Genomic DNA, 13,857 nt, shown 5'->3' on the forward strand with positions numbered 1-13,857 from the left:
CTCTGGACCCATGTGCTAATAGGGCTGGCACATTGGTGGGGATAAAGTGTCCCAGGCGAGCACTCCATTCTGTCCCAGCACCAGGAGAAGCCTGGCCCTGCTGGCTCTCAGCCCTGGGGATCCACAGGCAGTGCTCCCAGTTGTGAGCAGGTGATGGGGAAAGGGGCTGTAAGACAGGTGAGTTGTATGTTTTGGTTCAGCTGGAGCCAAGGCATTGCTAGGCCTGTGGTAGGCCCGGTGCCTCGTTGCTCCCAGGGGAGCCATGAATTAGCTGGGCCTGCTCCGAGGGCGGCGGAGGAGTGCAGCTTGGAGTGTCTGCTGAAACAGACACAAATCACCTCTGAAACCCCCGCTGGCCCCCTGCCAAGAAACCCATTTTCAAGCTCCTCCAGACTCATGCCCAGACGACTGAGGCCATCAGACAGCCCTGCTGCACAAGCTCTTGGGCACTTTCCTTTGGGGTGAGACCACTTCCAGCTCTATCTGGATTGTAGCGTGTTCCTCTGACTGGTCCCAACAGCTAGCACTGCCTTCACCCATATACAAACCACACATCTGCCTGATACGGGGGGCAGCTGCTTCTCCTAAGCTCCCAGAAAACGATAGAGACCAGTAAACCCAAGGTGAAATGCTCAGTCAGCAGGAGTGGAGGGAGCAGAGGTCCATGTCCAACCTTCCCAGGAGGTCACACACCAGGGAATTGTGGCAAGCTCCCACCTGCAGACCCAGTCCTGCCCAGCAAGGCACTGTCACCTGTCACAGCTCCCACAGAGACAGGGCTTCTTGCACCCCAGACATCACAAGAACCCAGTATATGACTGCAGGAACACAGATATAAATCTTGATGTGTCCTGTTCTCATCTCGGGGAGCACATTCACCTCACCACCCCCAGCAGGCACCAGGCTCCTGCTATTGCAGGAGTGATGTATTTCCCTACACAGAGTATTTCCCCAGCCAGGCCCCCGTGAACAACCTTCACATGGGCCCTCTCTCTCCTCAGCATTGCCAGCATGCCCACCCTGCCCCTGGCTCTGCCAGCCCCGTGGAGACATCAGCTCAGCTTACCTTCCCCACGTAGAGCGGCTCCGTGCCCGTGTACTCCTCCACCACAAAGAACTGATTCCAGACCCAGCCCCGCTTCACTCGCCCGCCGGCCAGCAGCGCAGGGTCCCCGGGCTCACCCAGGCCAGGGCCCTCCACAGCCGTGTGCATGGCCCAGCACCCCAGCTCCTGGAGGGCGCAGAACAGCAGCAGCATGGTCCACAAGAAGCCCTGCAGACCCTTCGCCATGGCCCTCTAGGAGGCTGCATGAGCAGGAGCTTCTGGAGGGGCAGCCAGCATCCTTTAGGGAAGAGCAGGAGGAGTGTCCACACTAGCAGCGTGAGGCTGCCCGGTCAGTGCAGAGCATCCCCGTCCCTGCTGCATGCCGTGCTCTGCAGCTGGAGCACTCCTGTCCAGCGTGAGTCACATCTGTGACAAGAGGAGCCCCAGACTGCCCGCTGCTGGCGTGGCAGCAGTCAGTGCTGGTGCCTCGCAGGCTGCTCCTGGGTCTCCAGAGAAGAGTCTGGCAGCTGGCATTTGTCCCCAGGGACAGAGCTGCAGGGCTGCTGCTGGGGAAGGGGGTGATGGACAGGCTGCTGCCCACCCCAGCGGCAGGCAGGGACCACCACAGCAGCACACGGGGAACAGACACGCAGTGCTGGCATTCACAGGGGACAAGGAAAGCTCTTCCACAAATGTTTTCAGAGGAGTTAACAGGATGAGCTGCTGTAGCCAATGTCTGCCTGTCCTGTGGCAGCTTGGGACTACTGTGCAAGGGGTGTGGCAGTGCAGGTGTCCGTGCCACACATGCAGTTCACAAGGCCATTTGTAACTCCCATCTTCAGGGGCACAACATCCCAGTGCCTGGTGAAGGGTCCTTTGCCCAGATGATTCTGGTCACTTCCATTCTCTGTTGGTTCACGCAGGGAGGTGCAGGGCAGTCAGCAGTATCTCCAGGAGCCTGGAAAAAGCCAAGGTGTCAGAGCTGGTGTGAAAACACGGCCCAATGTCCCCCTATGCTTCTCCTGCAGCCTTGGTCAGTATCTCCTGCCCTGCCCTGCCCCAGGTGCTCCACAGCAGGGCCAAATCCTGCAGGTCCTGCCAGAGCATGAACACAACAGGGAGGGCTGCAGAGCGCTCAGCACTGCAGACATCTGCTCCAGCAGGGACTCAGAGACCAAGGAGCCTGCTGACAAGGGCACCCCCTCACCACATGGTGCTGGCTGTTGAGAGGAGTGAGGTCTGTGCCTGCAGGGAGTCATTGGTGCCCACACTGTTTGGAGATGTGTAGCAGCACTCCTGGCACAGCACAGCTGCCAGTGCCTGTGCAGGACCAGACCACAGCAGTTCTGCAAAGGCAGACAAGGCTCATGCTGAGGGATATCAGCTCCTGAGCACGGGAGGTACAGCCTGTCCAGACACTCCTGCAAGCCCTCCCTGCAGAACCTTTCTGTCATCTCACCTCTGCAGCCATGGGCAGGAGAAAAGCATCTGTTCAAGAATTTGCCACCTGGCTGACTCTAAAGGTAACAGTTTGAAAAAGGGCTCTGGCATAAGTTTCAAGCCATCCTCAAGGCACTAAGGGCTGAGACATGAGACCTTTAGCCAAGGGTACATTGCATCCAGTGAGCACATGGGGAGAAGAAGCCTGATCAGGAGATGGGGATGCAGCTTCCATCTCTCCTTGCACCAATGCCCTGAGCTTCCACCAGAGCTCTGCAATACCAGCCTCAACCTGATCTACTCATGAAACATGCACCAGTCTGCAGAATTCACCTCCTGTCAGCTATTACTCTAAACAGGAGGCAGAGAAAGGGTGAATGGAAAGGCAAATGATCTTGGACTAGTTGTCCATCTACCCCCCACAGAAAGAGAACTGGATTGTGCTTTGCACAGACCCCTGCATGAATCTGAACAGTCCCAGCTGCTCAGAGGAGGAACAGCTCCCATATACTTCTCCAGCTCTTTCCCTCACTTGCCATTCCCCCGTATGACTCCACCAATGGGGCCATTTCCCAAACAGGGAATGTCTGCTGCACTCTTTCCTGTCTGCATTCACTTGTCTGGACAAACACTTCCCTGACAACCACAAAGCATCTACACTGCCTGCTCATGGTTCACAAGCTGTGTGTCACACAGTGTGCACAAATCTGTTCACCAGAAGGGCTCACACACATCCCACCCCATGCACAGCTAAGATCACTCACACACACTGGTTTCTTTTGTCTATTTGTGCCTCATTTGTGTACACACATTTCCTCCCCATGTACACAAACTATATTCCACTCACACATGCCTATCAGCTGTCACATGTGCCTACTCTGTGCACTTCATGCTCCAAGGAAGACAGGGTCTCCAGTGTATTTTTATGTTAGTAATCATGGTACAGAAGCACCAACACTGCTCCCCACCCCGCCTCCTTGCCAGCCCACTCTTTATGATGGTATTTCCCCACCAGCCAGGTGAGGTTGTTGGCAGTGCCGTGACTGTGTATTGCAGCCAGAAGTGCTGCAGAAGTGCTTCCTGTCCCTGCTCCCAAAGGGCAGCTGGGGAGGATCCCTGCCTCACCAGAATATTTAACACTGCACCCTCAGGGTGTAGGTGGGGGATGGACTGAGCCATCTCCTCCCACACATAGGGTAAAGTAACTTAACAGATCAAATGCAGAGACTGGGGTCCCTGCTCGGGAGCAACAGAGCCAAGGCTGCCCAACCCACACTCACAAGAACACCACAAGTGCAAATGTGCTTCATCACGCTCACCTGGGTATACAGAAGATAAATACAACAACATAGTGCACCACTGTCACAAACAGCACCTCTCCAAAAGCTCATACTGAGGAGATCTCTGGTTATTTTAGAGTAGGTTACCCAGACAGTGAGACATGTCAATAAAATGAGCAGCATAAGCTGTGCCAGAGCAAGAGTTTCATGTCAGCACCAAGGGCAAACAGTAAGTGTGGGAAGAACACTCTCTCCAGCATTTCTGCTTGCCACTCTGGAGCACTTTTGCAGGCAACACCTCCAGCTGCATCGAAAATCTGAGTACAAATGAGTTGTAGCTGGTAAACTCAGCTGCCAGAAAGAGAATTAACAAAAAAAAAAAAAAAAAAAAAAAAAAAATCCATCTGCATGTGCTCTCAAGACAACTATGTCAGCAGAGCCTTGGGGAGAAGCAGCCACCACCTGCTGAAGTCTCCCATTCTGCCCACCCAGCATCCTCTCCTTGCCATCCAGGAGCAGATCCATCCACACTGATTTAGAAAGCCCTGCCAGAAGCCTGAGAAGGCAGCAATGCCAGTGCCAGAGTGCAGTTCTGCAACACTGAAGGCCTTCTGAACACATGGGGAGGCTGCAAGAAAACTAGTCCAATGGAGCAAAACTTGGCACCACAACGAACATCAGCATCCAGGGTCTCCAACTGAGCTGGCACATGAAGGCAGCACATGCCCACTGCCTCCAGTATGCAGCACTCGGGGCACACAGCTGGCAGAAAGCACCAACACTGGCTCTGTGACAGCAGTGGGAGCCACCTTCATTCCCCTCATCACACTATTTCACACCTTAGTGGCATCTGATTTCCTCCAGCTACCCCAGCCACACACTGCAGACAGCCCCATGCAGACTGTTCCTTTTTCAGAAATGGACACTGGGCCTCTCTGTCAGCCTGACCAGAGCTGCAGCACAGTCCCAAACAGTACCAACAGAGCAGTAACAAGAACAGTTTGAATGCACACACTAAGGCAAGGCAGGAAAAAGGAAGCGAGGGCAGAAGATGCTTCAGTGGGCGAGCTCCACTCCAGCAGAGCTGCTCCCTGGCTGGCAGACAAGCTGGCCCACAGTTCCCAAGGCAACTTGCTCAGCCCTGTTGCATCTGAGCACTCCACAGAGCAGATTCCGCCACGGAGAGGAGATCCTGCTGAGCACCCATGGGGCTGGGCTGCGTTGCTGTGGGAAACACAACCTTGTGTATAACCTCAGCTATTGTGCTGTTTTTTATATGTAACAGATTTCTAATCCGAGCTAATGCAGTTTGCTGGTGGCTGTGTCACATGCCCAAAGTTCAGTTACTCTCAGCTGAGCTCTCTGCATGCTCTTCCTGTGGGCAGCAATGCAGGTGCTGTGACCTGAGTGGCCTCACCCAGGTCTCAGACATCAAAGCCCAACTACAGAACCTGTGGTGACCTCCAGTCCCCTGCACCACAAAATGAGGGCCCAGAGACACATCTATAGCCAGGCTCATTGCCACAAACCAGATCCTTCTTCTCCAGTGACAAAGTCTCAGCCTCTGTCTCTTCTGTGACAGCTTCAGGGTCATGTCTCTCCCAACCTTGCACAACCTTCTTCCTAGCTGTCACATCCAGACCTCTTCCAGAGTCTGCAAAGTCCAACTCATGCCCTTGCAGCAGAAGGAATCAAGACACCCCAGAAGGTTCTATGCACAGGAACCAGGACTAGCACAATATTTATTTCCCTGTGTTATTGAAAACCTTTCACCAACAGCTGTGCCCCTTCTCTCTGTCACATGCGAGCAGCAGGGCTGTAAATAACCAGTGGGAGCTGCTGCTGCAGCCAGCCCAGCCCACATGCACCCACATGGCAGCATGCCCAGCACTCAGCACATCAAGCAGGTTTCCATGCAGGGTGTGAAGCACCAGACCCTCACAGCACCCCAGGCCCAGGGTGATGTCCCCTCTCCTGCTGCTCTGCCATCCTCACTTCCAATTATCAGCACAACTCCCCCTCCCCTCCCTACAAGAGCTCGTGCAGTTTGTTGGTGTGCATTTGGCACAGCTATACTGTACATCATGTTGACAGTAGAAATTACATCCTGAGCTTATGTTTTACACTGTGCTCTGTCAGAACTCACCGCAGCCCAGTGATCAGGACAAATTGAATAGCATCCCGTCCATGTCAATATTTATTTCATTTTACAAATGCAGGCTGATGCAGGAGAAGGTAGGCAGGGGGAGGGGGAAGGCATGGGCAGGCAATAGCACACCAGGATAGCACTGCCCAGTACACCACAGTCCTACATTACTGCCCAACACAGCAGGGCCAAGACAGTGGTGCCTCAGGAGCATCCCCAGAGACCAGGGAACATCCCCAAGACCTCATGTACTGACTCCCATGCATGTGGCTCTACTGGAAGGGTTGGCACACCAGGACTGCTCCTCTGACCTAATAATTGGTAGAAAACACAGAACTGTGCACCATGTACCAGAAAATGCAAAGGCAGGGAAAGGGAGCCCTCTCTCCTCCACCCCAGTCTGCAGCCTCAGCAAACATGAGCTGGGATGTCCTCCTTTGGCTCCCCACTCCTCCCAGCACAAGCATCAGGACTGCTCCAGCTGTTCAGAACAGCCATCAGGATGCTACAAAGGCTGCTGAGGAGTAAGGCAAGAGCAAGTCACTGCTTGTGCCACCCTCTAGAATGCAGAGCCACAGCATGAATAACAAGCACAAGAGAGGAGCTCCTTAAAGCTTGGGCTTTTTTCTGCTTTACCACAGCCCAGAGGACACAAGGAAATGAAGGCTGCAGTAGGAGTGTTGCTGGTCAGAGACAATACCTCAGTTCTGATACCCACAGTCCTCTTGCTGTTGGATTAGCTGCCTGCAGAATGAGTTCAGACTGGAGCACCCCTTACACAGCCCCAGCCCTGCTATCCAGCAAAGCCAAGGAAGGAGCAGACAGCAGCACAGCAAGGACAGTCCTCAGGTGGGGTCAGCAGTGGCTGCCAGTGCCTGCATGCAGAACCCCAATCCTGTAGCTGAAACTGGGAGCTTGTGGACTCTCATGCTGCCAGAGAGCTGCTCCTTTCAATGTGTTCTTCCAAGGGCAGATCATGCAGGGACAAAGGGGGCATAAGAAGAACTGTGGTGTGCCTGCATCCCCGAGATTTGGAGTGGATATCTTTGACCAGTCACAAGGAAGCCACACAGATCCAGCACTGTTCTGCCAGTATGCACTGACCACAGCTACTCACAGGGAGGCTGCAGAGAAGAGCATGGGGAGAAGTAAGAGACAGGCTGGAGATGCAGACAGAGCACAATCAGAGCTCTGTCAATGGTTTGCAGCTCTGCTTCCAACAGGCAGGACTACAGCACCTTTGGAGACAACCCAGGACAGAAAGACAGACAGACAAAAGCACCTGGCTCCCAGCAGGAGCCACTGTTATGGCAGCAAGAAGAGCACAAGTTTCATACCAGCTTGTTCTGAAACATGCAGACCTACCTGGAGACCCTTTCTAAAGAGTGGTGCCAACCTCCAGCACCAACCAGCCCCCTCCATTCTCTGCCCAGCTCTTTCTGTGCCTTTACCGGAGAGCTCAGAGAGTGTGCACGGGCTCCAGCACCATCCACATGTGTCACCTGTGTCACCTCAAAGGAACAGTTGAAGCCACGTGCAAGCACAGGAGCAGCTCTGGGGGTCAAATTAATGCCAGCTCAGTGTGCATCCAAGGGAGCCCACCTGCCTCACATCCCAGAGCATGGGCAGCACAACAGCCCAGCCTCAGACAGCCCTTGCTGGGAGACAGGGCAGGAAAAAGCCTGAAATTACTGCAAAAGCAATTCCTCCCCAGCACTGCCTACAGTGCAGCACGGGGGCTGTGACCACATCTCCTCCTGTTAAACACGACTCAAATCTGCTTAATGCTCCCCTTCCTGGGAAAAGGAACAGGCTGGCTGGAGCACACTCCCCAGATCTGTTGTATGGAGGTAATACAAGCATGGCAGGGCTGCTGCAAAGCTTTAAGAAGGTTCATAATCTCCAGGCCTAGGGCTAAGACATGAACTCAGGCTCTCTGGAGCTCACTTTCTCTACTGGATATTGTAAGACAAGATGAGGCAGAGATACCTTTTTTTTTTTTTTTCCTTTTATAAACTTCTCCTCGAAATACAGAGACGAGAGATGAGGCAATCTTGCCAGACATAAAATACTGTCAACTCCAGGCCAGGCAGGTGTATCACAATAAAGCTTCCAACATCCCACACACTGTCTCTTAACAAGACACATGAGTACCACACCAAGGCTGGATCACTGCACCTTGGCCAGGCACCCACCCACACCCCCACAACCTCCCACAGCTCCTCTCCAGCATTCAAGAGGCTCCCCAGGATTACCCCTTTGAGCTAGACAATAGAATGCTCAGGGCATTAAGCCCTCTGCCCTACAGGGAATACTCTGCAGTTTTAGAACACCAGGGACCAACAACACAACCTGGCTGCAGCCCCCACAAACCAGTGTCCTTGACTGGAAAACATGAACACACATCACTAATTCTGTAAGGGATGGCAGCACTGCTGAGACAAAAGGTGTGGGATGCCCACTCACATCAAGACAGATGATGCACTGCAAGTTCCCATTCCACAGCAGATCCCATCACTGGCATTTAAGTCTCAGTGCTCAGATAAAGCTGGACAAAGTATTGGAATACTGGTGTCACAGAGAGCATCTGGAAGTTAGATGGGTTTTTGCCACTGCAAGCTCTGCTGAAATGGATCTGCTCTGAAATCTGAAATGCTCTGCTGCCCCACTGCACCCTCTGCTGAAATGGATCTTGCAGAAGACTCTAACTCAGTGTCCTTTCCAGAACACAACCAAATTTTGCCAATCAAGCCAGAGATGGCAAAAGATACTAACCTGGATAGTAAATAGCATCACATTGTGTACAAATGCTGGAGATCAGTGGCAAAAGGATTCAAAACCACAGAGGCTTTCAAATTAAGATATTTAAATAATTTTTATCTTTACTTACACAGCTAAAGGGTCAGGAAACCAGTTACTGGATAAGCATATCCCAAATGCAGGTCCTGACTGTGCAAGGCAACATTTGGTAGCAATCTGCCTTTCAGCAAGTCTTCAGCCTTGATACAGAGCACAGAAGACAGACAGACAATGATAAAATCAAGTTCTCTCTGATGTCACCCTAGCCTCAGCTTTAACAACAGGGCAGAAAACCCATTATCCGTAGTAAAAGTTTAGTCATGCTTATTCTTGAAGAAATATCTGGATTTCCTCTTTCTCCTTCCTTGGAGCTGTTCTCCCAGCAAGTAACTCCTTCATCTGCCTTTCTTCTCAGATAAATTTGCACACTATTGAGAAAAGTTGTTTTTGCAGAGGAATGCGTACCTACACAATGCTCAGGTCTGTATAACTAAACATGCCCCTTTCTCCCTTCTTTCTAAGTTGCTTTAAGTTCAATTATTGTCCCCTTTGATGCTGCCTTGAGAAATTATAATAGAAAAATGAGGCAACAGCCAGAGCAGGAGCTATTTACAACCTTTTGACTTCTCATGTTCAGTCACTTTCTGCTATCAGACACACTGTGAGGAACAGTATTTGTTAAAGCTCTCACACAAACATTGTTTGGAAAGAAGTACTTTCCAAGTTTAGGAGGTTGGGTTTTTTTTCCTCCAAATCTTCTCTAGTCCAAGTTTCAAATAAATTTTAATTGCAAAGAAAATCTCAACATTTGCCCTAGGGAAGAGGTTTTTACAGCCATAACGGTCTCGCTCTGCAGCAATTCTTTTCCAAATATGGAATTTTCATGCCTTGTCTACGTGAATACAATACTTTTAATTCCTCTTTAAAAACAGTCTCGGAGAGGAGGTGGAAGCAGCCATCACAGCACCTCTGCCACAACATCTGAGATGGACAGAGCTCCTCCTGCTGTGGTGAGAGAGCTCCAGAGCTCAGACCAAGTCTTTAATTTTAGGATCTGGACAGAGAGCTGTATCTGAAAGTCATTCACTTACAAACACCTGCATAAAGTCAGAAGTTGCATTTCCAAAAGAGCCACATCTTTAATGTCCCAGCACCTCCTGAGGAGCCAGAAGTGCTCTCATGCAGTGGGGCAGAGAACCCTCACCAGCCTCTACTGCCAGAGCTGCACCTGTGGCACAGCCCAAGGACACCCAGGGACCACCATCACTCCACTCCCTGCCTCCTGCTGCCACCAGCAAAAGTGACAGGACAGGAAAGGCATGAGCCCAAAACAGGACAGGTGGAATCAAAGCTGATGGACCAGACAATGGGGCCATTTGGGTAGGAATTAAAGGACAAAGTAAAATAAAAAAGCACAAAATGGAATTCTTCCGCTTTGACAAATGTGGAGGGAATTGGGTTCTTTTAAGCCAATGTTTGGCAGATGCATGAATTATTTATCATTCAATATTGTGTGATTAAATGGAAAATTGAAGATGTTCATAGCTCTGTCTGCAACTTTCTACCTCTTGTGAAAGACTCCCCGAATTCCCACATAGAATAACAAGTGGGTATTTTACTGACTCAGAAAAGTTCAAAGAAACCTCCTTCAATGTGCTTCTCAAGGTTCAAGGTCACATTCTGACTCAGTCCTCTGGTGAAATAAATACCATGGCAGGCACACATCACTTTCAGGAAGGTCTCTTGCTGCTGCTCACTCTTCTTCCCTATACATCTTAATCCTCTTAGCAATTCTGTCCTTGGAAATCCCTCAGTCTTCATGACAGGAGATCTGCAACTCCTCTTTACAGAACACAGGAGACCAAGGAAGTCCCTTCCCCTGACAGAGCTGTCATTTTGAGACTAAGACCAGGCCCCCACAGATCCTCACAATGAAGCTGAGAGATTGTGAGGGAGGACAGGAGAGCAGCAAAAAACCAGGACAAGACCTGGGGGGCTGCACCTGCACTTTTCACAGTACTTTACTGCAGTGTAACAAGATCATCTGGCTGAGCACTGCCCAGATTAGAAGCCTGTACCAACTCTTTACTGCAGAGACCTCTCTGGGTGCCTTTGGCCCAAGCTAAGCAGCTTCCTCAGCACCTCAGGACAAACCTGCAGCAATAAACAGCTGTTAGAAAGGTGGAAGAATGAGTGTAATTAGTCTCCTTAATGCCAATTTCAGCCTGATCTCTCACACTTAAGGAAACTGTTACAACGATTTTCTTTTTTTCAGAGGAGCTCATTAAATAAAAATTAGAAACAAGATAGTATAATGGCTAAGAAAATTGTTTCTGCAACATCCTGTTAAAATCCAACACTGCCCTGCCTACAGACAGGCTTTTCTGGTTTGGAAAAGGATGCTCCAAACCTTCCTGCTCTTCAGGAATTCCTAAGCACCAGGAAGAAAAAAAGGAATCTGAGTAGCACAGGAATTAGGAACCTGAGGCAGAACAGTGAACAGCCTCATCCTCCAAAGAGGAAGCAAAGATGCTTTGCTAAGACACAGCACTGTGCAGAACACTCCACCACAGCTGGCAGAAATCCCTGGCAGCTGAGTCTCCAACACAGGCAGTGCATTTTGGCCAAGTCTGTTTGAAAGTCAACATCTCCAAGAGGAGCACAGCAAGGAGAGGGGCTGCCCAGATGATCTGAGCTCTGCTATGTCCCTTCCTGGGTCCCTGAGGCTGCATGGGCATGAGCAGATCAGCAGTGAGCAGCACTCCTGAGAACAAGCCCCAGAGCATCACAGCCCCACAGGAGCCTCTGCATGACAATCATTAAAAGCAAAGCCCATCTCCCCCTTCACAAAGAACAACCAGGAGAGAGACCAGAGCCTCTTGCTGGGGCAGGGACCTACACACTGGAGCAGATGTGCCAGGAATACTCAGAGCACAGTGTTTGCCCATGAGCTGCAGATAACAGCCTTCTGCAAAAATAACGGACTGACCTCCTTGTAAGCAACTTGCAGACAACAGCAACAGGCTAAATTTTGCATTCAACCATTAGTGATTGATGCATTATTTATTTGGAATCATTTGCTTCATTCTACTAATCACATCACCACTACGAGCTCCTGACAATGAACAGTGCTTTCAGTCATATCCCAGGAGTCAGCTGCTGCCCAGAGCAACTCAAACCACAGTTCAGCAGCCTCTGGGCTATTTCACCTCTCCAGGAAAACATTCAGCCTTTGCCCAAAGCTGCTCACTGCCCTGCAGACACCACAAGACATACACCCCCTGAAGGGTAGCACCTGGCACTGCTGCCCCATGTCCAGAGGGAGCTGCTGAAACCAGCTCCTGTCCACCAAGGGCTCACTGGCAGTCAGAAGAATCCAGCCCCAAGCTCTTGCTTCTGCCCTGAGCCCTTCTTGCACTTTGAGCCCAGTCTCCTGCGTGGTTTATCTGCAGAACAAGGTAACCACAATGAGTTTCTGCCAAGTTCATGTCAATGGCCCAAACTGGAGCCACCAAGAAGCCCTCCCTTCAAGGGCAAACAGCCCCATAAAGAGAACCCACATGGAAATGTGACATCCCAGAACAGAGCAGCCCTTCATCCTCTCTGTGCCACAGCTCAGAACATCCCAATTCTGTCCCCCACAGGCACTTCTGTGCCACCACTCTGCAGAGGGCACAGACACCTTTCCCCAGAGGAACTAGTCCTTAGGAAATGGATCATGTCCATATCGGAGCTCTGGAGACAGGGACAGAGAGACCACATGTCCCAGGACACTTGCATGCAAATGAAGATGCATTTTAGCATCCAGTCTGGTAGAATCAAATTTTCATATCCTTCCATGACCACTAAATTCTGTTCACAAAGACCAAGAAAAAAAAAAAAAAAAAGGAAGTAAAAGCCTTATTAAATGCTGGAAGAGCAGGGAGCTCACACCAGCTCCCAGCCCAGTGTAGCTCAGGGATTATCTAGGCAATAGTTTATTTTTCTCTCCAGTATCATTTTCCCAGCTTGATCTCTACTGTCGCAGTATGATGGTTTCACCCCATTAGCCTTGCTTAAAGAAGTGATCCCAGGACTGTGAGTGTTATTGCCCACATAAATCAGGAGGCTTTGAATATGGAGCACCTTTAAATAAACAGCTGATGGAAGTGAAGTTCCGGGATCATTATTAATAGCTTTTCATTTCTGTGTCCGCTGTGCTGTGACATTCTTTCCCAGCAGAAAGCCTCCGCTTCCTATCCCCAGTACATCTGATCCCATGAGTCCTCCAGTCAGAATGAATGACTGTACCTTTGTGTTAATTGCATCGCCCGTTCCACTCATGGAATACTAATATTAACTAGCAAGAGGATGAGAGTTTGCAGACCAGAGTGATGGGACACTTTAGAGAGAGACACACCAGTCCCACTGCCTTTTCCAGGGCTGGTAATTCCTCCTTTCCTCGAGGAAGGGCAGATCCTGGATCTTCCATCACACACCAGTAAATGCTATAAGAGGTGACGAGGTCCTGCTCCAATTCTGTTCTGTCTGAAGTGCCTTGTACTGGACAGACACCAATTTTCCCTGCTCTGCAGCAATGTTACACCTCTCACAAGCTCCCTGTAAGTAGAATGATGCTAGTCTCCACATTCCAAACAGCTTCAGGATGAGTCCAAAGCAATGTACACCCTTGGAGAAGCAGCCATCAAGAGCAGCCCCAACAGGACTCACAGGAACTGCTCGAAAATCTCGCCTGGCCAGATCCAGTTTATTTTTCTCCAACGTGATTTGCCCAGGGAGAAATCACTCTCCTCCTCCACCTTCAGCTATCAGGGACTCTCCTAAGCACTGCAGGAAGGTGCACAGCAAAAAGGGGTAGACCTAAGGGCAGCAACAGCTAACACCACCCACTTCACTTCCCTTTCCCAGGGTGGTGGGCCTGGGACAGGACCAGGCATCTCTTCAAGAGGGACCTTGGTCACCTGCTCTGGGAGCCCCTGGCTTTGCTCTCTGCTGCCAGCACTGACACACAGGTGCTCCCAGGTGGAATACCCAAAATCTTCATGTGAAGGACCCACATCTGTAAACTCTGCTGCATCTGCAAATGACATCTTTCCCAGCCTGTGGCTCAGAAGGCACGCCAAGTTTCTCCTTGGGAAGTGTGTTTA

General features: G+C 50.8%; 1 protein-coding gene across 1 annotated transcript in view; it reads right to left on the minus strand.

Annotated features, from left to right (window-relative positions):
- The window catches only part of CDH22 (cadherin 22), a 76,670-nt gene that overhangs the window by 50,193 nt on the left and 12,620 nt on the right, over positions 1-13,857 (minus strand). Inside the window, exon 2 of the mRNA XM_056507641.1 lies at positions 1,067-2,003. Within this exon, the coding sequence (XP_056363616.1) occupies positions 1,067-1,291 (225 nt within the window). The 5' untranslated portion in view covers positions 1,292-2,003. The remainder of the gene's footprint in view (positions 1-1,066; positions 2,004-13,857) is intronic.

The sequence above is a fragment of the Oenanthe melanoleuca genome, chromosome 20 (genome assembly GCF_029582105.1).
Source record: "Oenanthe melanoleuca isolate GR-GAL-2019-014 chromosome 20, OMel1.0, whole genome shotgun sequence".
Classification (NCBI taxonomy): Eukaryota; Metazoa; Chordata; class Aves; order Passeriformes; family Muscicapidae; genus Oenanthe; species Oenanthe melanoleuca.